Source organism: Malaclemys terrapin, assembly GCF_027887155.1.
Source record: "Malaclemys terrapin pileata isolate rMalTer1 chromosome 20 unlocalized genomic scaffold, rMalTer1.hap1 SUPER_20_unloc_2, whole genome shotgun sequence".
In the NCBI taxonomy this organism is placed as follows: domain Eukaryota; kingdom Metazoa; phylum Chordata; order Testudines; family Emydidae; genus Malaclemys; species Malaclemys terrapin.
This window is the reverse complement of record NW_026530189.1, coordinates 291097-312621: the sequence shown is the minus strand read 5'-3', so window position 1 is coordinate 312621 and position 21525 is coordinate 291097. Positions and strand designations below refer to the sequence as shown.

The following is a 21525-nucleotide window of genomic DNA, read 5'->3' as shown; positions in this document are numbered from 1 at the left end:
GTGCATTCCCTCCTGCCCCTGTCCTCCCCCCTTCACTCCCCGCCAGCTCTCGGAGAGACGCTTGTAAACACCTTTATGGATTTTATTAAAATAGGAAACTCGGACGAGACCCAGAAATGGTTGGGATCACAGGCTCCGGGGGAGGGGGCCAGGAGTGCACCCCCCGCAAACCCCCCCCTTCCCGGCTCCCCCCCTCCCAAACCCCGCCCCTCCCCAGATTATTACAAATTAAAAAATACCTCTGCTCTGCGTTTCGCGCGGGGAGCAAGGGCTGGGGTGCCCGGAGTCACATAGTCATTAAAAAAGCCCACAGCCTGCACCAGCCATGGCCCCATGGCTGAAAATAGACTCTCGACCGAAACAGCCGCTACCACAAAATAATATTTCGTCGTCCCCCCCTCCCCCACCACCTCTTTCTCTGGGTGCTGGGTTTTTTTCCACCCCACCCCACCCCCCGTTTAATCCCACAACCACCAAAAAAAAAAAAAATTATTCCAGGGTTGGTTGGTTGGTTTCCTTTTTTTCCCCTTTTAGTAACCCAGCACCCCAGGCGGGGCCGCCGGGAATGCCCAGTGGTATCAAAAGAGTTTCAAGTTTCGGGGAGCGGGGCCGGGGGTGGGAGCACGCAACTTCCCGGTCTTTGATTGGGGCAGGAGGGGGGGTGAGGGGAGAAACGGAGACATCTCGGTCAACTGGGGTACTGAGAAAACTGCCAAAATAAAGCCAACGTCAAAGGGTAAACCAGAGAGAGGTGGAAATCTCAGGGCAGGGGAGGGACAGACAGGTAGGGAGGGGGACAGGAATGGGGCAGGGGGGGACACAGAGGCAGTTGGGGTGGGAGCCAGGAATTGGGGGTGGGTGGGGACATGGCGTCCAACGGGAGCCGATCCGTCGCGGGCGGGTTAGGGGGGTCTCTCTCCCCGGAGGCATTTCCCCGCTCCCCCTCCCGTGGCGGGGGGCGGGCGGGCGGGTGGGCCGCATGGTCGGGGCGGGCGGAGGGGGGGAAGGCAGGCCGCGAGGGGCGTCCCCGTCCTCAGATCTGCGTCTCCTGCACGTTCTCCTTTGAGCTGCTCTTGAAAAGCAGAGGTTCGTGGATAGAGTTCAGGAGCGGGTTCTTGGCGCAGGCCAGGGCCCCCGCGTTGTTGTTGTAGTGGGCCTTGAAGGCCGCGTAGTGGTTGAGGTGGTCGTGCTCCAGGGCCGGCAGGGCCAGGTGGCTGTCGCCGGGGGCGCCGGCCGCGGCCGGCAGCTCGTCCTCCACGTTGATGATCTCGATGGTGCGGGTGGGGCCGTGGTGCTTGTGAAACTGGTGCTGCTTGCGCAGCTTGTAGAAGACGATCAGCATGACGGCCGCCATGAAGGTGATGGCCACGAAGCAGCCGATGATGATCTTGGTGGTCTTCATCACGTCGTCCAGGTCCTTCATGCCGCCCTCGGCCGCGTCGGTGATGGGCACGGTGTAGGGCTTCTCCGTGGAGCGGGTGGAGCGGGGCGTCAAGGAGGTGGTGGAGTAGGTCACGTCCCAGCCCACGGCGGGCGTGGGGCCCGGCTCCTTCTTGGTGGGCAGCGCGTCCTCCTGGGCCGTCTCCAGCGTCTCCACGGTGACGGTGGTGAAGTAGGTGTAGCCGGTGGCGGCCGGGTCCACGGCCGAGACGTTGAGGGTGGCCGACGCCGTGGTGTTGCCGGCCGAGTTGGTCACCATGCAGGTGTACTGCCCCGTGTCCTGCACCGTCACGTTGGTGAAGTTGAGCGTGCCGTCGTGCAAGACGGAAATCCGCACCCGGTACGAGCCGTGCGTCATCAGCGTCCCGTTGGGCGTCAGCCAGTTGACCGAGGTCATGGAGGTGCCCGTCCGGCACTTCAGCTCCGCCGCCATCCCCTCCGTCACGTTGAGGTCGGTGGGCGGCTCCACGATGACCGGCGCGTAGCAGGTGAAGTGGCTCTGGTCCAGCTCGCCGATGTAACGCCCCTTGAGGTTGGCCGGGGCGTGGCAGCGGGCGCAGCAGGTGGTGTTGTTGGGCACCGTCTCCTTTAGCCACCAGCTGAGCCAGAGGACGTCACAGTTGCAATGCCAGGGGTTGTGGTTGAGGTGCACCCGCTCCAGCCGGTGCAAGGGGGTGAAGAGGTCGTGGGGCAGCGACATGAGGTTGTTGTGGGACAGGTTCAGCTCCTCCAGTGACTTCAGGTCATCGAAGGCGTTGCGCTCGATGGTGGACACCTGGGCATGCATCAGCCACAACTTGCGCAGGCTGGTGAGGCCCTGGAAGGAGCCGGGGCGGATCATGTCCAGCCGGTTGCCCGACAGCTCCAGCTCCTCCAGCCGCACCAGCGCCGTCAGGTTGGGGATGTCCTTGAGGTTGCACATGCCCAGGTTCAGGTACCGCAGGTTCACCAGCCCTTCGAAGGCCGCCTCGGAGATATACTCCAGCTTCTTGAGCTCGCCCAGGTCCAGGCGGCGCAGGGAGGGCACCCGATTGAAGGCGTAGGACGGGATGCTCTCGATGGGGTTGTTCCGCAGCCAGAGCTCCCGCAGCTTGGAGAGGTACTCGAAGGCCTGGGTGGGCACCGTGGCCAGGCGGTTGTCGAAGAGCTCCAGCGTGTTGAGGTTGGGCAGGCCGTTGAAGGCGCCCACCTCGATCTTGCGGATCAAGTTCTTGCTCAGCTGCAGGATCTCCAGGTGCCGCAGGTGCTTGAAGGTGTCGGTCTTGATGAGTTGGATGTTGTTCTCCTGCAGGTTGAGGTACCGCGTGTTGATGGAGATGCTCTCCGGCACCTCCACCAGCTCCCGGCGCGTGCAGATCACCCGGCTGGCCTGGTTGCTGCAGGAGCAGGCGGCCGGGCAGGACGTGGGCGAAGCTCCGGCCCACGCCAGCGAGGGCAGCCAAAACCCCAGCAGCAGGACCGGCTTCCAGAACATCCTAGAGGGACGGGGAGGTGGCGGCCCCCTCCGGGAGCAGCAACGGGGGGCAGCCATGTCCAACGTTCATGCTTTAATGGGCAAAACCTCCTCTGGGCAGGCTGTCGAATACCTAGAGACTGGAGACACAACGGAAGAGAGAGACTCGTTAGCGTCAGCCCTGCACGTCGGGGCCCGACCCCAGGAGGAGAGAGACCAGGTAGCATGGTCCCTGCCCCACGGGGCCCTGGTTGAATTTCTCCCTCCATCATATATGCCCTGTGGAGCCCAGGCCGGTCGTTTTGTGCTCCAGTTTCTACTTGAAGTGCAGGGACCGTGCTGGGTTCTGGGGCTGTGAGGGGGGGATACATGGAAGGCCCAGATATTCTGGCAACAGGGTCACATAAGGGGCAGGTTATAGTTATCCTGAGATGTGGGGTGAGGGCCGTACCACGCCCCACAATGGCCCAATGACCTTTCCCCCACTCTCGCCACAATGTTGAGGTCAATATCTCAACAGGAACCACAATTCCCTTGGGGGTAAAATCGCCTGCAACAATATTTCCTCCCTCCGCCATCCCCTTTTAAAAAAAAAAAAAAAAAAACACAAAATTTCCCACCGCAAACAGTTTGCAAAGGCCCCAAACTCCCCCCCCCCCCCCCAAATCCTTACAGAAACCTGAACACACACACCCCAAAATGTGGTTTTGGAATCCCGTTTCTTGGTTCCGCATTTAAAAAAATGGAAAATTTTTGATGGAAATAGGAGGAAACCAAACCTCAAATGTTTTGAATTTCCCACAATGAGTAACTGGCCCGTCGTGGACAGCTGTGTCGCACGGAGGAACCAGGAGTCCGACGGGGGATAATCCAACGCCCATGACGGTCACGTCCCAAGCTGGAAAACGCCTGGTTTACCCCCTAGAACCAGGGCATCGTCCCTCTTCAAACCCCCAGCGCTAACTGGTTTGCCTCTGAATATCCCCGCGATTCTTGCTGAATTCTTGGCTTCAAATGCCTCCAGCCCCACAGACGACCCATAGCTTCATAGTGTTTAAGGCCAGAAGAAATCGTCCAACCATCCAGGAGGTCTTGGATATCACAGGCCATGAAATCTCACCCGGTTCCCCCACTACTGAGCCCAAAGTCTTGACCTGCGGTTCTCAAACGGTGGGTCGTGACTCCGTTTTGAGCAGAGGGGCTGACGCCCCGAGCCCCCAGCTGAGTGAGGCTAAAGCAACTCACTCCTCAAGGGACTACACTATTGTGCACCCCGTCTCCTTCTCTCGCCCTCTCCAGCCCTCCTGAGATACAGACACTACACACAGGGGGTAACAACCTACCATACCAACCAGACCAACACACGGTAGAGCAGCAACCCTTCAGTAACAACCGGCTCTGCACAGGGCATATCGCAACAATGCTATGGGAACAACTACCCCAACACACAGTGTATGTATACCAGCAACTCGACATTAACCCCCACACCCAGCACACAGCAACACCCCCCACAGGAACAATCACGCTTACGCAGGAGGTCTAGTAACACCCCAATATTAACACCCGTCCCCAGGCAGGATGTAAAGTAACAACCGTGGAGTAAAAATCATCCCCACACACACAGTAGACCATCGACCCTCAGACTTCCCCCAGCGACACTCCATAACCCAACCGTACACACACACACACATACACTAGCAACATCTTACATTAACAACCATCCCCACAAACAGCGTTTAGCAACAATCCTACATTAACAACCATCACTGCAGTATGTAGCAACACCTCTACAGCAGCAAACAAACCCAGTGCATATCGACTTCTTAGCAATATAAGCCACCTCTGTATACTGGGTTATAGCAACAATCTGACCTTAAATACCATCGGGGTGGGGGATAGCAACATTCCTACAATATCAGCCGTTCCCACAGATATTGCATAGAAGCAACCACACGTTAACCACCACCACACCCACAGTGTGGAGCAGCAACCCAACATTAATAACTATCCTCACACACAGGGGATAGCAACATCTGTCCTATAGCAACCCTCCCCACATGGACTGCAGAGAAACAACCCTACACTACCAACCAGCCCCACACACAGTGTTTAGCAACAGCTCTACAGTAACACACATTTGCACACACAGTACAACCACCCAACAGTAACAACCATACACCCACAGTGTACAGCAGCAAACCTACATGAACAACCAACCTCACATGCCACATGGTAGCAACCCTACCTTAACAGCCGTCTCCACACACAATGTGTCGCAACAACCCTACGTCAACCAATACGCTACAGGTGTCAATGGTGCAACAGCCACACAATAACAACCACCCCACATACACATGATCTAGCAACAGTCTTGCAGTAACAACCTTCCCCACGCAGTGTGTAGACCAACCATTGTTCATGAACAAACCTCTTCACACACCGCACATAGCTACAATCCTATATCACAGCCACTAGTTGACACGGTTTATTGCAACACTCCTCCAAGAATAACGGTCCCCACCGTGCATTGTAGCAACTCCTATATAAACAACCATCCACACTCAGTGTACAGTGACTATTTTAATTAACAACCCATTGCACACAGTGTATGGCAGCAATCGGACAGTAACAGCCCTCTCCACGGTGTACTGCAACAACCCTGTACATACGGAGCACAGTCGACACACACAGTGCAGATCAACCTCCCGACCATAACAACCGTCTGCACACACGGTGTAGCGTAGAAAACGTACACTAATAACTATTCACGCACACACGGCATGTAGCAACCAGCCGACATTAACAACTGGTCTCATAGTGTTAAGCAACCACCCACCATCAAAAACCATCCCCACACACAGTGTATAGCAACCACTCTGCAATAACCACTGTCACTAGAGAATTTAATAACCGCACATTAAAAACCATCACCGCACACAGAATATAGCACCAACCTGACATTAACAACCATGTACACACACGATATATATAGCAGGCTGTATAGGGCCCATCATCCACACCCACAGCATTAGCCGCTGTTGACACATACCGTTTATTACAACCGTACCCACACACCATCTATAGCAGCAACCCTACAGTAACAACCGTCCACAAAGTGAACACGAGAGCAGCCAGACTGGGTCAGACCAAAGGTCCATCTAGCCCAGTGTCCTGTCTTCCGACAGTGGCCAATGCCAGGCGCCCCCGAGGGAATGAACAGAGCAGGGAATCATCAAGTGATCCATCCCCTGTCGCTCATTCCCAGCTTCTGACAATCAGAGGCTAGGGACACCATCCCTCCCATCCTGGCTAATAGCCATTGATGGACCTATCCTCCATGAATGTATCTAGTCCTTTTTTTAACCCTGTTATAGTCCTGGCCTTCACCACATCCTTTGGCAAGGAGTTCCACAGGTTGTCAGTGCGTTCTGTAAAGAAATATTTCCCTTTGTTTGTGTTAAACCTGCTGCCCGTTCATTTCATTGGGTGACCCCTAGTTCTTGTGTTATGAGCAGGAGTAAATAACACATCCTGATTTACTTTCTCCACCCCAGTCATGATTTTATAGACCTCGATCATCCCCCCCCCCCGCCAGTTGTCTCTTTTCCAAGCTGAAAAGTCTCAGTCTTATTCATTTCCCCTCATACGGCTGCCGTTCCATCCCCTTCATCATGTAGAGCAAAAACCTTACCATAAAAGAGGTGCAGACACGCGGAGGCTGGGCACCAGGTTTGGTTAATTTTTGGTGGTGCCCAGAACGGGTCCAAGCAGAGCCGTCCTGTCCATCGGACGGAACGGGGCAACCGCCCCAGGCCCCGCGCTTTAGGGGGATGTGGGGTCCAGGGCGGCCTGGGGGCTTAGCGGGGGGCCTAGCACCGGCAGCAGCGAGCGAGCTGGCCCCATCCCAGCCCTGCTCTGCCCTCTCCCCACCCCCAATTCCCCCAAGCCCCCGCCTCTTTCCGGCTTCCGCTCCGACGCCGGGAGCTGGCGGGGCAGGCTGGGGCCGGGTCGCTCGCTCGCTGCTACCAGCACCAGGCCCCCCGCTAGCCCCCCAGGCCAGAAGGGACCCGCTAGATCATCTCCTCCAGGGCCCGCTCCAGGCACCAGCAAACCAAGCACGTGCTTGGGGCGGCACATTTTCAGGGGCGGCATTCCGGCCATCGATTTTTTGCAGGGGGGGGTTGGTTTTTTGCTTGGGGCGGCAAAAGCCTAGAGCCGGCCCTGGCAGCAGCAGCGTGGGGGGGGCGCCCTGGGGCCGCTGCGGGTCGTGTCGGGAAGCAGCGCCTGCACCTTATGGCCAGGTTCGGGTGGGCTCCGAGCACGGGACACTCGGGACACACCGGGCACACGGAGCCGCCTGCAGGTGCCGCAGGGCGGTCGCCCCCCAATGCCACAGCCGGGGCTGGGCGAAGCGGCCCGAGCCGCCCAGGGACTGCGGCAGGGCGGCCAGGAGCAGCAGCAGCAGCGGGGCCATAGAGGGCGGGGCGCTGCCGTGTGGGGCCCGTGTCCCGCTCTCCGGGGCTCCACTCCCTATGGGGCTGCCCTGCTCCGGCTCTCAGCCCCCTGCCAGGCGGTCCCCCGGCTCTGTCCTCCCGGGTCCCGGCCGGTCCTGGAGGCAGGAGCCCTGGCTGGAGGGACCCTGGGCTGAGGCGCGGCCCGGGAGCCCCGCTGCTTACCCCAACCCTGCCAGCGCCGGACCGGCTGGAGGCGAGGGGGGAGCTCAGGGCTGGGGTGGCAGGGGTGTGGGGGGGGAGCCCAGGGCTAAGGTGGGGGGCAGCCAAAAATGTTTGGGCAGCAAAACACCACCCCAAGAGCCGGCCCTGGGCTCCTCTGACCTCCTGTCCCACCTCACAGGCCCCGCACGCTAAACCCAGCGACCGACACGAGACCCGGGTGGTCTCCCAGGCCACAGGCGACCGGGCTGTGATGCGCCGCAGGCAGAGAAGGGGGGACCGAGGTGAACCAGTATCCGAGGCAGCGAGCCCCGGATACTCCTGCCACGTGACCTGCAGGGGAAGGCGAAAAGCCCCCGAGGTCACTCCCAGTCTGACCCGGGGAGGGCGGGGGGGTGAGTTAGACCCTGCATGCCAGCAAGACCCACCCGAGAGGGAGAACGCTCTGGACCATCCCGCCCAGCGTCCCACCTCCAGCCATGGGCATCCCTGAGGTTTCAAAGGAGATTAAAAAAAAAAAAACAGTTACCCTTCTTCCCCACCCCCACTGCCTCAGGAGGAAACTGAGGCAGCGGAGGGGCGGGGGGGGGCAGACACTAGATGAAGAGACCCTGCCCCGGACACAGTTCCAGGGCGGCGTCTCCCTCTGTCCCCTTGCAGGTTTCAGACCCTGCATCTTCACCGCTTACGATCCCCCGCCTGCGGAGACCAGGCCCAGGGCTACCCCCCACCCCGGTACCGAAGCTGCTGACCCAGCGGGTCTGACTGGGACTGGCCCCCGCGGTTCTCCCCTCCGTGCCCACCGGGACAGCCTGCTCCAACCAGAGCCCGGGCTACCCAGAGCCTCCCCACCCCGCCGGTCCAGCTCCGTCGGCCCCACCAGTGGTGTCTGTGCGTCCGTCTGTTCCCCCCTCCCCGCCCCCAACCTCTGGACACACAGAGGGCCCTTTGAATGGGTTATCCGTGGGGGTCACGGCCTCGCCAAGACCAGCCAGGCCGGAAGGCAAGGTCCTCCCAGCGGTTCACCCACCCGCCCCCAAAGCCTGTTCCCTGCCCCACCCCAGCCCCGGACATTTAACCGGCTATAACCACCCAGCCACCACTCGCCGGCTCCAGCCGCCCGGCGACCTGCGCCGCTATCAGACCACCTAGCAAAACGCCCCGCTATTTAACCCGAAATCAAGCACCCCCAAAACTACGCCCGCAGCAGCCCCCGCCGGCAGCCTCTGCAGCGAACAGGACACAGGCGGGATGAGCGACTGTTTCACACCGCAGTCCATCGACACCCAGGAGCCCCACGGCGGTGAGCGGCGGGCCGTAGCTTCGCTCGCTGCGCTGCCTGTCGACAGGGTCTGGAAGCCGTTTCCTCCCCGCTCGCCAGACCCAGGTTCTGGGAGACTTTTCCGTGTCGCCCCCGGGATTCGCATCCGAAGCCAAGGGGGCGATTCTTCCTCTTTGCCAAAGAGTGGGGAGAGGAGACCAGGGAAAAGCCCCGTCCCTCTGGGGAAAAAAACCCCAACTTTTTAAAAAGGGGGAGCTTCAAAACTGAATGGAAAAACTTTGCATGTCGTTTGCCCCCTTCTCCAGTGGCGAAAACAATGGAGGGAAACAATATGAAAAGTTTTCCTTTTGTTCTCCTTTTTGTTTGAAGTGGCCCCCGCTCGTTTTAAAAAAGTTTTGATTCAAAGGGGATCTTGTTAGACCCCTCCTCCAAAAAAAAATCTCCCCCGTCTGAGTCAAAATATTTTCCTTTCTTCTTTGACAACAAAGGGGGGAAAAAACGTCTGGAGGGAAAAATGAATTTTCTTTGTTGACAATTGTTTTTTTTTCCCCAGCAGCCCCTTGGATAGCCGTCAGCCCCTGTCACCATTATCGGCTCAGATCACCGTGTCTGGTTCGATTCCCATTACATCCTCCTCCTCACCCCCGACCCGCTCCATTTTCAGCCCTTTTCAGCCCCTGCTAGCCACCAGAGCCAGAGGGACCGTTAGCTCCATCTAGTCTGATCCCCGCTGCGTAACACAAGCCGGACAGTCCCACCCAGTTACCCCTGTCCCGAGCCCACGACTTCCCGAGAGGCCCCAAGTCTGGAGCCGAAGACGCCAAGAACCGGAGAATCCTTAACAAGCTCCCAGCCAAAGCTGCAACTTTAAACCCATTTCATTCAGCCGCTGCCAACCCTGGGCGGACGCTGCTTAATCCAATTGAAACCCGGCTTAGCCGTATCGATTTAATCCGATTTCTGCCAAGCCCGGTTGAGCCGGGTTTAAGGGATCTCGAAGCAGCCGCACATTTCGCCGGGGGCTTTGCCAGCCCGCCCCGCCCGCGCCGCTTTGCCACACAGCCCGCCGGCGTTAGAGGCGGCAGCCTCGCGGTTTCAAGCTCAGGGGAGAGCGACACCACGTGTGTGTGAACGCAACCCAGATCCACCCGCAGCACCCGCTGCTGCTTCCCTCAAATTGGCTCAGAGCTGAAATCTGTGCGTGGCCGATGCGCCACTCAATCTCCAGCGGTCAGCTGGCGCAAGGCGGGCGCTCTGACAGCTCTCACGCAGTATCCGGTGCTCTTCCCGCCCAGCCCCGGGCTCCATATCCTTAGAGAGGCCCAGAGCCCAGAAGGAACCATTAGATTATCGAACCTCCTGTACATCTCAGGCCATAAAATTCCTCTCATCTTCCACGTCGCTCCGAGACGGAGGGGTCCATCAATCCCCGTGGGAATTCAGTCCAGGGGTGAATCGCCCCCCTCCCCCCCATTCAAAATTGCACCCAATTATATATATATATATAAATCTCGTGACGCCATCACCAACGCGAGCTACTTCACCACCACGAATCGGATTCACACCGGTTTGCGAGTCCACACTCAAACCGGGGCCAGTAGCCACTGAGGCAAGGTGGGGATAGAGGGTTGGGGGTCCCCCTGGGAGGGGAGACCCACATTGTGGGGTATTGCTGGGGGCAGCACCCCAGGATAAGAGGCACTGAGGTCCGGGAGGGATGCAGGGACCTGAGGCAGGCGAGACACCGGACAGCTGAGGGCGCGCCAAAGCTGGTGAAGAGCTAATTCCCAAGATGACCAGCAGGAGGCGCCGCGGCGGTGAGTCTCACTTCGCTACAGCAAGACAAATCAGCTTCCTGACAGGGGGACGGTGGTCTGGAAAGGCTGAGAACCGCTGTGCTGTGCTCATAGAAAGAGTTAAATAATAACACTAAGGTAGAGAAACTGCAAACTTTAGCGCTATGAGCCCTTCATGTTGACATTGGCAAGCAAACAGCTACATTAAAAAAAAGTTAAGGTTGCAAAATCAAGCGCTGCAAAGTTAGGGGCTGCCAGCATGAAGGTGAGTACCCTTAACTCTGACCCCCGGCGCGTCTGCATGATCATACAGTCAGTAATGCCACGGCCACGTGCAGGGCTGGCGCACCCATTAGGCGACCTAGGCGGTTGCCTAGGGCGCTACAATTTGGGGGGTGGCGACCACGGCGGTATTTCGGTGGCGGGACCTTCCGCCGCCTCTGTGGGGGGCGACATTTTGGGGCGGGACCTTCCGCTGCCTAGGGCGGCAGAAAAGCTGGCGGCGCTCCTGGCCACGTGCCATATTTTCCACAAGACCCCTGCCCAATTCAGGGCACAGGACAGAGGCCTTGCAGAATGAGCAGTTATTTAATAGCTCTTTGCATCCACATTTCTCAAGACCGGATTTACCACACACCATTCTGACCCCACGCTGAGGACAGAATTATTCAGGTTTTTCAATGGCCTTCACCGCGCCCATCTCAGAGCGCTCTACGAGCACGAATACATGCACGCTGTGGAGCCAGGGGCAGGATTCGCCCCATTTTGCAGACAGGGAGCGGCGAAACACCAAACAGGGCCGCCCAGAGGATTCAGGGGGCCTGGGGCAAAGCAACTTCAGGGGCCCCTTCCATAAAAAAAAGTTGCACTATTATAGAATACTATATTCTCATGGGGCCTGGAGCAAATTGCCCCACTTGCCCCCTCCCCCACCCCCGGGTGGCCCTGACACCAAAATGTGCCAAAGCACCCGCTGATTTCGGGTGCCCCGTTTGTAAACCAGAAATTTCCTCGTGTGTCGCCCCACGGACCATCCCCACAGGAGGCCACCAGCAGGGCTCGGACCTTCAGAGCCGCCCCGTGTGCCTCTGCACTTAAGCTGACCAAGTGACGGTAGCACTAGAAAGCTATTATCCTCTACGTGGGCCGAGTCACCAGAGGGTGACGGAGACACACATGTGGCCAGGGGCATTCACAGCCACTTGGGAATGTGGGGACTCAGGGCTGGAGGGGAGCATGCTCCAGTGGTTACAAACCCTTCTGCCCGAGTTCCCCCCTGCTCTCCCTGTTCCCTTCTGCTCCTAACCCACGGCCCAAGGTCCTGCCCCTGTTCCCTTCCCACTTGTACCCCTCTCCACTCCCCTTATTCCAAAGCCCTCCCGCAGACTTCTGACCCTTCTCCTCATCCCTTCGTTCCTCACCACACCAGATTGGGCCAGGTTCTCACAGCACCGGCAAAAGGCACTTCCCTGGCCCCAGGGCAACTGCTTCCCCCACCCCAGCCAAACGCTCCGAAGCGTGGTGTTCCTGGGAAAATCCATCCAACTTGGCCAAGTTATTAGGCTCTGAAAATCATTGTTCACACAGAAGGACAGCCATAATGGATCCGACCCCTGGTCCATCTAGCCCAGGATCCCGTCTTCTGACAGTGACCAGTGCCAGGTGCCCCAGAGGGAATGAACAGAACAGGGAATCATCAAGTGATCCATCCCCTGTCGCCCGTTCCCAGCCTCTGGCAAACAGAGGTCTAGGGACACCCAGTGCATGGGGTTGCCTCCTTGGCTAATAGCCATGAATTTATCTAATTCTTTCTTGAACCTTGTTCTACTTTTGGCCTTGACGTTTGCCGGCAGCAAGTTCCACAGGTTGCCTGGTCGCTGTGTGAAGAAATACTGCCTTATGTTTGTTTGAAACCGGCTGCCTGTTCATTTCATTGGATGACGCCTGGTTCTTGTGTTATGTGAAGGCGTAAATAACACTTCCCAGTTCCCTTTCGCCACGCCAGTCACGATTGTACAGATCTCGATCATATCCCCCCTTAGCCGTCTCAGTCCCCGTCTGTTTAATCTCTCCTCACACGGAAGCCGTTCCGTACCCCTGATCATTTTTGTGCCCCATCTCTGTACAGTTTCCAATTCTAATCTGTCCTTTTTCGAGATGGGGTGACCAGAACTGCACGCAGTATTCAACGTGTGGGTGTAGCATGGATTTATAGGGTGGCAATATGATCTTTTCTGTCTTATTATCGCTCCCTTTCTTAATGGTTCCCAACATTGTTCGCTTTTTCTGTCTGCCGCTGCACATTTGAGTGGATGTTTTCAGAGAACTCTCCACAATGACGCCAAGATCTTCCTTGAGTGGGAACAGCCAATTTAGACCCCATCATTTTGGATGCAGTGTTGGGATTCTGTTTACCAACGTGCGTTATTTTGCATTTATCAACACTGAATTTCATCTGCCATTTTCTTGCCCAGTCACCCAGCTTTGTGAGATCCTTTTGTAGCTTTTCGCAGTCTGCTTGGGACTTTAACTATCATGAATAGTTTTGTCTGGTCTTCAAACTTTGCCACCCAGTTACTGATCCATGAGAGAACCTTCCCTCTTACCCCCATGACTGACTACTTTGCTTAAGAGCCTTTGGTGAGGGACCTTGTCAAAGGCTTTCTGAAAGTCTAAGTACACCATATCCCCTGGATCCCCCTGGTCCACGTGGGTTGACCCCCCTCAAAGAATTCTAGTAGATTGGTGAGGCGCGATTTCCTCTTACAAAAGCTGTGTTGACTCTTCCCCACCATATCATGTTCATCCGTGTGTCTGATAATTTTGTTCTTTACCAGAGTTTTAACCAATTTGCCTGGTACTGAAGTGAGGCTTATCGGCCTATAATTGCCAGCATCCCCTCTGGAGCCACTTTTTAAAATCAGTGTTACGATAGCTATCTGCCAGTCATCTGGTACAGAGACTGATTTAAGCGAGAGGTTACATACTGCAGTTAGTAGATCTGCAGTTTCCTATTTGACTTCCTTACGAATTCATGGGTGATACCATCCAGACCTATTGCTGTCTAATGTACTGAATGGTTCCAAAACCACCTCTATTGGCACGTCAACCTGGGACAGTTCCTCAGGTTTGTCACCTTAAAAGAACGGCTCAGGTGTGGGAATCTCCCCCACACCCTCTGCAGCAAAAACCGATGGAAAGAATTCATTTGGCTTTTCCACAAGTCTCGTTTTCCTTGAGTGCTCCTTTAGCACCGCGATTGTCCAAGTTTCCTCCTTCTGATGTACTTACAGCAAACATTTTTATTTTATTTTTAGGTTTTGTGTCTTTTTGCTAGTTGCTGTTCAAATTCTTTTTTGGCCTGCCTAATTATACTTTTACACTTGACTTGACACAGAGTTTACGTTCCTTTCTCTTTTCCTCAGCAGTATTTGACTTCCAATTTTTAAAAGATGTCTCTTTGTCTCTAATCGCCTCCCTGACGCTGTTGTTTAACCGTGGCAGCATTTTGTATTTTTTTTGGTCGTGTGTGTGTGTGTGGTTTTCTAAATCTGAGGTATATATACAGTTTTAGCCTCTTTTACGGTGGGTTGTTGTTGTTTTTTTTTTAAGTTTGCATGCAGTTTGCAGGCATTTCACCCTGGCGACTGTTCCTTTTCATTTCCACTTAATTAGCCTCCTCGTTTGTGTAATTCCCCTTTTTGAAGTTAAATACTGTGGTGCTTTTTATTTTCGTGTTTTTCCCCCTATAAGAATGTGAAATTTAATTACATTTGGTCGCTATTACTGAGTGGTTTAGCTACAGTCACCTCCTGGACCAGATCCGGTGCGCCACTTAGGACTAAATCAAGAATCGCCTCTCCCCTTGTGGGTCTCAGGACCAGCTGCTCCAAGAAGTCGTCATTTAGGGTGTCTAGACATTTTATCTCTGCATCCCGGCCTGAGGTAGTGTGACGAAGTGGGGATAGCATGTGCCCAGTCAGTCTGGGGCTAGCTGAAATCCCCCATTATTATTGGGTTTTCTGGTTTTGTAGCCTCTCTAATCTCCCTGAGTCACTATCACCCTCCTGGTCAGGTGGTCAGTCGTATATTCTTGCAGCTGTACGCTTGTTATTCAAGCACAGAATTGCTATCAATATAGATTCGATGGGACACTTTGGTTCATTTACTATAGGACTCGACGTTTTCTTTCACGTGCAGCGCCAGCCCCCACACTAGCGCCCCCCACTCTGTCATTCTGAGATAGTTTTAATCGGTCTTCCCATGCTGCATGGATTATCATCAATCCACCTCACAATGCCAGGCACTCAAGTTCACCCATCTCAATATTTAGACTCCTTGCATTGATCAGATGGGTCGATATTTAGTTGCCTGCCTTCCTGTGGGGTAATCAAAGGGGACTCTCACGTTTGACTGTTTGTCTTCAGTTCCTACCTGTACTTTATCGACTTCTATCCTCTCCTCTGTACTAGGAGAGAGAGATTCCCTTTTCATAGATCCTCCCCTAAGGGTGTGTCCATCCAAACCACATGCACCTCCGCACCCGTTGGCCCTTAGTGTTAAAACTCCTCTAGACTCAGAGAATATCAGGGCTGGAAGGGACCTCAGGAGGTATCTAGTCCAACCCCCTGCTCAAAGCAGGACCAACCCCAACTAAATCATCCCAGCCAGGGCTTTGTCAAGCCGGGCCTTAAAAACCTCTAAGGATGGAGATTCCACCACCTCCCTAGGTAACCCATTCCAGTGCTTCACCACCCTCCTAGTGAAATAGTGTTTCCTAATATCCAACCTAGACCTCCCCCACTGCAACTTGAGACCATTACTCCTGGTTCTGTCATCTGCCACCCATCCTCCCAGCCTCCTTTCCCAAAAGGTTCCCCTGTTCCCTATATACCTAAACCCCTCCTCCCTACACCATCGTCTCATCCACGCATGGAGACCCTGCAGTTCTGTCTAACTGGCCCTGCACGTGGAACCAGGAGCATTTCAGAGAATGCTCCCATGGAGGACCTGGACTTCAATCTCTTTCCTAGCAGCCTACATTTGGCCTCCAGGACGTCTCTCCTACCCCTCCCTATGTCATTGGTACCTACATGTACCACGACCACCGGCTCCCCCCCAGCACTGCACGTAAGTCTGTCCTGACGTCTCGAGAGGTCCGCAGCCTTCGCACCCAGCAGCCAATTCGCCGTGCAGTTCTCCCAGTCATCGCAAACCCAACTCTATATTTCTGACGCTCGAATCGCCCATGAGTATTACCTGTCTCTTCCCAATAACTGGGGTCCCCTCCCCCGGAGGGCTAGCCTCAGTGCCAGAGGACACCATGATCATCTGGAAGGAGGGCCCAGCGACGGGATCGTCTCCCTCTGCTCCAGCTGGATGGTCTCCTTCCCCGAGACTTTCATCCTCCTCCGCAGCACAGAGGGTGTCAGACCGGGGGCGGGGGAAAGTCTAGGTCCCTCTCTGTCTCCCTCAGCTCAACCATTCGGGTCTCCAGAGCCCGTCCTCGGTCTCTGAGGGTCATGAGCGGCTGGCACCGAACGCCCACGCCCGCCCCCTGCCCACGCGGCGGGTAAGCGGACACAGCATTCGGTGCAATAAACCGGATGGGCCCCCGCGCTGCGGCTGGACGTCCGCCTGCGTTCGTTTGACTCTTGCGGGGGGGGGGGTTGTTTCTTTGTGTGTTTGTGTTCTTTGTGGGGGGGGGTTGCGGGGGAGGGAAGGGGGTCATTGGCCTAAGTTTAGAGAATGTTTATTAGGTGTCTCTGGCCCTCGCTCAAGGCCGTGTCTGGCTGCTAAATTGTCCGAAAACGGTGTCTGCACAGAGCATGCTCCCGCCCCACAGAGCGCCCTGACAGCTGCACGGAGCTCCCACCCCACAGAGTGCCCTGAAAACTGCACAGAGCATGCTCCCGCCCCACAGAGCTCCCACAACCACACGGAGCACGCTCCCGCCCCACAGAGCTCCCACAACCACACGGAGCATGCTCCTGCCCCACAGAGCGCCCTGACAGCTGCACGGAGCATGCTTCCGCCCGGGGGTGAAAGTAACTTAAGGGACTTACCGGTCCGCAGGGCGGCCGGGGGTCCTGAGCAAGGTGTGTGGGTGTGGCTCAAGCAGGGGCGGGGCTTCAGGCAGAAGGGGCGGGGTTAGGGCTGGACACCCCCCCAGCCAACGCTTCAGAGCAGCCCGGCGACGATTTAAAGGGCCTGGGGCTCCGCCCACTGCCGGGAGTCCCGGGCCCTTTTAAATGGCCGGGCCCCGGGGGCTCTGCCCCTGCCGGTCGGCTGCCTACCGGCTCTTACCGACCCGGCCCGACCGACTTCCTTTCACCTCTGCTCCCGCCCCACAGAGCAGACTGGAGCCCAGCCCTAGGCCACCCAGCCGGTCTCTCCCTATAGCTGCCAATCCTCTGGGCTGCCCCTGCGGGTGGCATCGGGCACCAGACGCCGTCTCCCCATGAGCCTGGGCTGGGAGGCAGAGGGGAGAGGAGCAGGGGGGCAGGAGAACAGGGCGACCTCTCCGGAATCTGCAACCGAACCCAGGAGCGGAGGTCAAAGGTCCCAGCCCGGCTGATAAACCCATGTGGGATCCACAGGATAAAATTTCTATTTTCCCCCCAACTCCAGTTGATTTTTAACAACCTAGGAAATGAAAGGCAAAGAACGACGCCAGGCGAGCATTACGGCGACAAAGCCAAGCCCACAAAAGGTGGGGCAATTCAAGGGTTAATAATAGGGAGTTAACTCTGCCCCCCCGCCGCCCCCTCGCTCCGACCAGCCCCCAGGGCCTGCACTAGGATCTAGTCTCACATCCTACTTTTCTGCAGGATCCCAAACCGCGGTGAGCGCACAGTGCCCCAAGATCAGGGTCCCCCGGCTGCTGCCCGGATGCGCACCCCCAGCCGAGGTCAGACACTGCCCCCCTGAAAAGGAGATACGGTACCCGCCCCAGCGAGCGCTCGGTGAAGCGACAAAGAATCAGACCCGCGCTCTCTGTGCGGCCAGCTAGTGTCCCGTGGGCCGCAGGACAGAGCCGCCCCCCCATCCCGCTCACAACCTGGGGGAGCCCGTCCCCCCTCATCCCCCACATCCCTGTCCCCCTCCAACCCATTTTGAAAGGGCAGAAGCTCATGCGGGGCTGTGTTCCTGAGGGTGGGTGTTGTGGGGGGAGCAACTGCCCCCCACCCGCCCCCCGGCAGCAAATCCATGCTTCTTGCACTCCCTCTGAACCCCACAGACATGCCCTGCCCCAAATATCCACCTGTCCCCCCTCCCCCCACCGCACAGGGGACCCTGAGATCCCGATACACGTCCCCTCTGCCCCATACACGCCCCACACCCCCCATCCCCAATACACCCCCCACATCCACTGTACAGACGTGTCCCCTCCCCATCCAGTACAGCCTACACCTGCCCACCCCCAGCCCCCAGCCACAGCCCTCCCCCACCCCCACCCCACACAGCCTTCACCCCCAGCCCCAATACACAGCCCCTCCCCCACCCCACACAGCCTACACCCCCCAGCCCCCATACACAGCCCCTCCCCCACCCCCACCCCACACAGCCTACACCCCCCAGCACCCATACACAGCCCCTCCCCCACCCCCCACAGCCTATACCCTCCAGCTCCCATACACAGCCCCTCCCCCACCCCACACAGCCTAGACCCCCAGCTCCCACACACAGCCCCTCCCCCACCCCACACAGCCTAGACCCCCAGCTCCCACACACAGCCCCTCCCCACCCCACACAGCCTAGACCCCCAGCTCCCATACACAGCCCCTCCCCCACCCCACACAGCCTACACCCCCAGCCCCAATGCACAGCCCCCCGCACCCCACACAGCCTATACCTCCATCCCCAATGCACAGCCCCTCCCCCACCCCACACAGCCTACACCCCCAGTCCCCATACACAGCCCCTCCCCACCCCACACAGCCTAGACCCCCAGTCCCCATACACAGCCCCTCCCCACCCCACACAGCCTAGACCCCCAGCTCCCACACACAGCCCCTCCCCACCCCACACAGCCTAGACCCCCAGCTCCCACACACAGCCCCTCCCCCACCCCACACAGCCTAGACCCCCAGCTCCCACACACAGCCCCTCCCCCACCCAACACAGCCTACACCCCCAGTCCCCATACACAGCCCCTCCCCACCCCACACAGCCTAGACCCCCAGCTCCCACACACAGCCCCTCCCCACCCCACACAGCCTAGACCCCCAGCTCCCACACACAGCCCCTCCCCACCCCACACAGCCTAGACCCCCAGCTCCCACACACAGCCCCTCCCCCACCCAACACAGCCTACACCCCCAGCCCCCATACACAGCCCCTCCCCCACCCCACACAGCCTACACCCCCAGTCCCCATACACAGCCCCTCCCCACCCCACACAGCCTAGACCCCCAGCTCCCACACACAGCCCCTCCCCCACCCCACACAGCCTAGACCCCCAGCTCCCACACACAGCCCCTCCCCCACCCCACACAGCCTACACCCCCAGCTCCCACACACAGCCCCTCCCCCACCCCACACAGCCTAGACCCCCAGCCCCAATGCACACACACACACACACACACACACCAGAACAGTTTGACTGCAAACCCATTAATCTCTCACACACACACGTGCTATTCTGGGACCTATCAGTCCCCCCCCCATCCCTGCCTCCCCCCTTGGAGAAGATACCAGCCTGGGAGGGGGAGGATTAGAAGCAGCCGGGGTGGGGGGGGGGAGAGTAAATGGGGGGACTGATCAGTGGGGGGAGGAGCTTCAGTGCAGGAAAAAGGGAAGGAGAAAACCTCCCCCCCCGCCCCCCCCACACAAATCAATGGGTCGGCATGGGCCGCGCTCACCTTCCCCCCCCCCCGGCAGCTCCTCGCACGGCTCGGGTGGGGGGGCGCTCCGAGCCGGGGGGGGGGAGCAGGAAGGGATGGAGGGATGCGGGAAGGATGCAGGAGGGAGGGATGCGGGGATGGAGGGAGGGATGCGGGAAGGAGGGATGCAGAAATCAGCACCTTGTGGGGGGGCAGCGGAGTGGCCCCCCCAGCCCTGGTCCCTCGGATCCTGCTTCTTCCCCCTGCTCCGACCCCGGATCCTGCCCGTCTTCCGACGACACAACGCGCCTCCGTCCCTCCTCCCCCGACGCTGCTCCCTTCCCTCCTTCCGCCGCCCCCGGACCCCCCCGCCAGGAGCCCCCCCCCGCCGCCCCCCCCCCCGAACCCCGCTCCCGCCGCCCCCCCCCCCGAACCCCGCTCCCGCCGGCCCCTGCTCCGGGCGCTAATTAGGGTTTCCAGTCACACGGCGGTGCAGGGGCCTGCGCGCTGCTCCCGCCCCCCAGCCCGGGGCACGTCCCCCCCCCGGTTCTCCCCCCCCGCACCTCCCCTCCCACCCCCCGGCACCTCCCCCCCCGGCTCTCCCCAGCCCAGGGCACGTCCCCACCGCACCTCCCCCCTCGGTTCTCCCCCCCACCCCCCGGCACTCCCCCCCCGCACCTCCCCAGCACAGGGCACGTCCCCCCCCGGCACCTCCCCCCTCGGCTCTCCCCCCCACCCCCAGGCATTCCCCCCAGGCACCTCCCCCCGGCTCTCCCCAGCACAGGGCACGTCCCCCCCTCCCTCCCTTGGGCACCTCTCACCCCCAGGCACTCCCCCCGTTCTCCCCCCCACCCCCAGGCACTCCCCCACCCCGGCACCTCCCTCCCCAGCTCTCCCCAGCACAGGGCACGTCCCCCCCCCCCGCCGGGCACCTCTCACCCCGGTTCCTCCCACCCCCAGGCACTCCCCCCGCCGGTTCTCCCCCCCACCCCCCGGCACCTCCCCCCAGCTCTCCCCAGTTGCAGGGCACATCCCCCCCTCCATTCCTCCCCCTCCCGATTCCTCCCCCCCATTCCTCCCACCCCCGGTTCCTGCCATCCCTGGGCACCTCCCCCCCAGCCCAGGGCACCTCGCCCTTCCCCCCCCCCAGGGCATCTCCCACCCACGCTTCCTCCCACCCTGCTGGGGCACCTCTTCCCCCCCAGCCCAGGGCACCTCCCCCCTCTCCCTTGCCCCAGCCCAATGTGCCTTCCCTCCACACACACACCCTGCTTTCCTGGCCCCTCCATGCCAGCCCAGGGCACCTCCCCCCCCTCTCCATCCCACCCCAGCTCTCCTGCCCCCCCAGCACCCCAGGAATCGCCAAGCTCTCGGAGTAATTGGCTGCTCCCCGGTACTTCTCCCCAGCCACAGGGCAGAGCAGTCACTGGCATGGCCCCCGTCACATGGGATCTGGGTGACTCGTTCCTTAAGGTATTTCTCCTCACAACCCCGCAGGAGGCAGAGCAGCACCACTAGTCCCGTGTACCGGTAGGAAACTGAGGCAGGGGGATGGCAAAGGGGGAGCCTAAGATCCCACCAGAAATCACCAGAAAAGCAGAGACCGGCGCCCGGCTCGCCCACGCCCAAATCACCGGTCTACGCGTCCTCTGGCGACCGTGGGATTTTGAACCCAGGACCAGAAACAAGCCCCCTTGTCCCATGCCAGCTCAGGACTGGGTCCCGCTCTCTCAAAGTGCCTCTCTAGCTCGACCGCCCGATATGGGCTGGATGCAGGAGTCACTGGGCGGGCTACGGAGGCCGCCGGACTGGATGGTGCTATCGTTCCCGTAAGCTGGGTCAAATTTCCCAAAGCGCCCGCGCGGCTTCGGAGTTTTGTTTGATGCAGGCCCCTCGGGCGGGAGTGGGACGCGGGCCCCTAGGGGACGGGGTCACAACGCTCTTCTGGCACCGAGCGAAGCAGACCGGCTAGTGCCTTCGGCACCGGCCTGCTGGCTGAAACGGGACGTCCTGCTCACTCGAAACCAGAGAGCAAGCAAGTCCGGGCTACCTACCT

At 58.8% G+C, this 21525-nt stretch overlaps 1 protein-coding gene across 2 annotated transcripts in view; it reads right to left on the bottom strand.

The window, feature by feature from the left end:
- Positions 1-207: 207 nt before the first annotated feature.
- Positions 208-21525, bottom strand: part of LRRC4B (leucine rich repeat containing 4B) — a 33405-nt gene continuing 12087 nt past the window's right edge. Inside the window, exons 1-2 of one of the 2 annotated variants that reach the window (XM_054015003.1) lie at positions 19671-19771; positions 208-3033 (exon numbers count right to left, since the gene is read on the bottom strand). In XM_054015003.1, coding sequence (XP_053870978.1) covers positions 1034-2971 — 1938 coding nt within the window. In that variant the 5' untranslated portion in view covers positions 2972-3033; positions 19671-19771 and the 3' untranslated portion in view covers positions 208-1033. Of the gene's footprint in view, positions 3034-19670; positions 19772-21525 lie in introns of those variants that run through there. The other variant, XM_054015002.1, reaches the window with a different exon arrangement.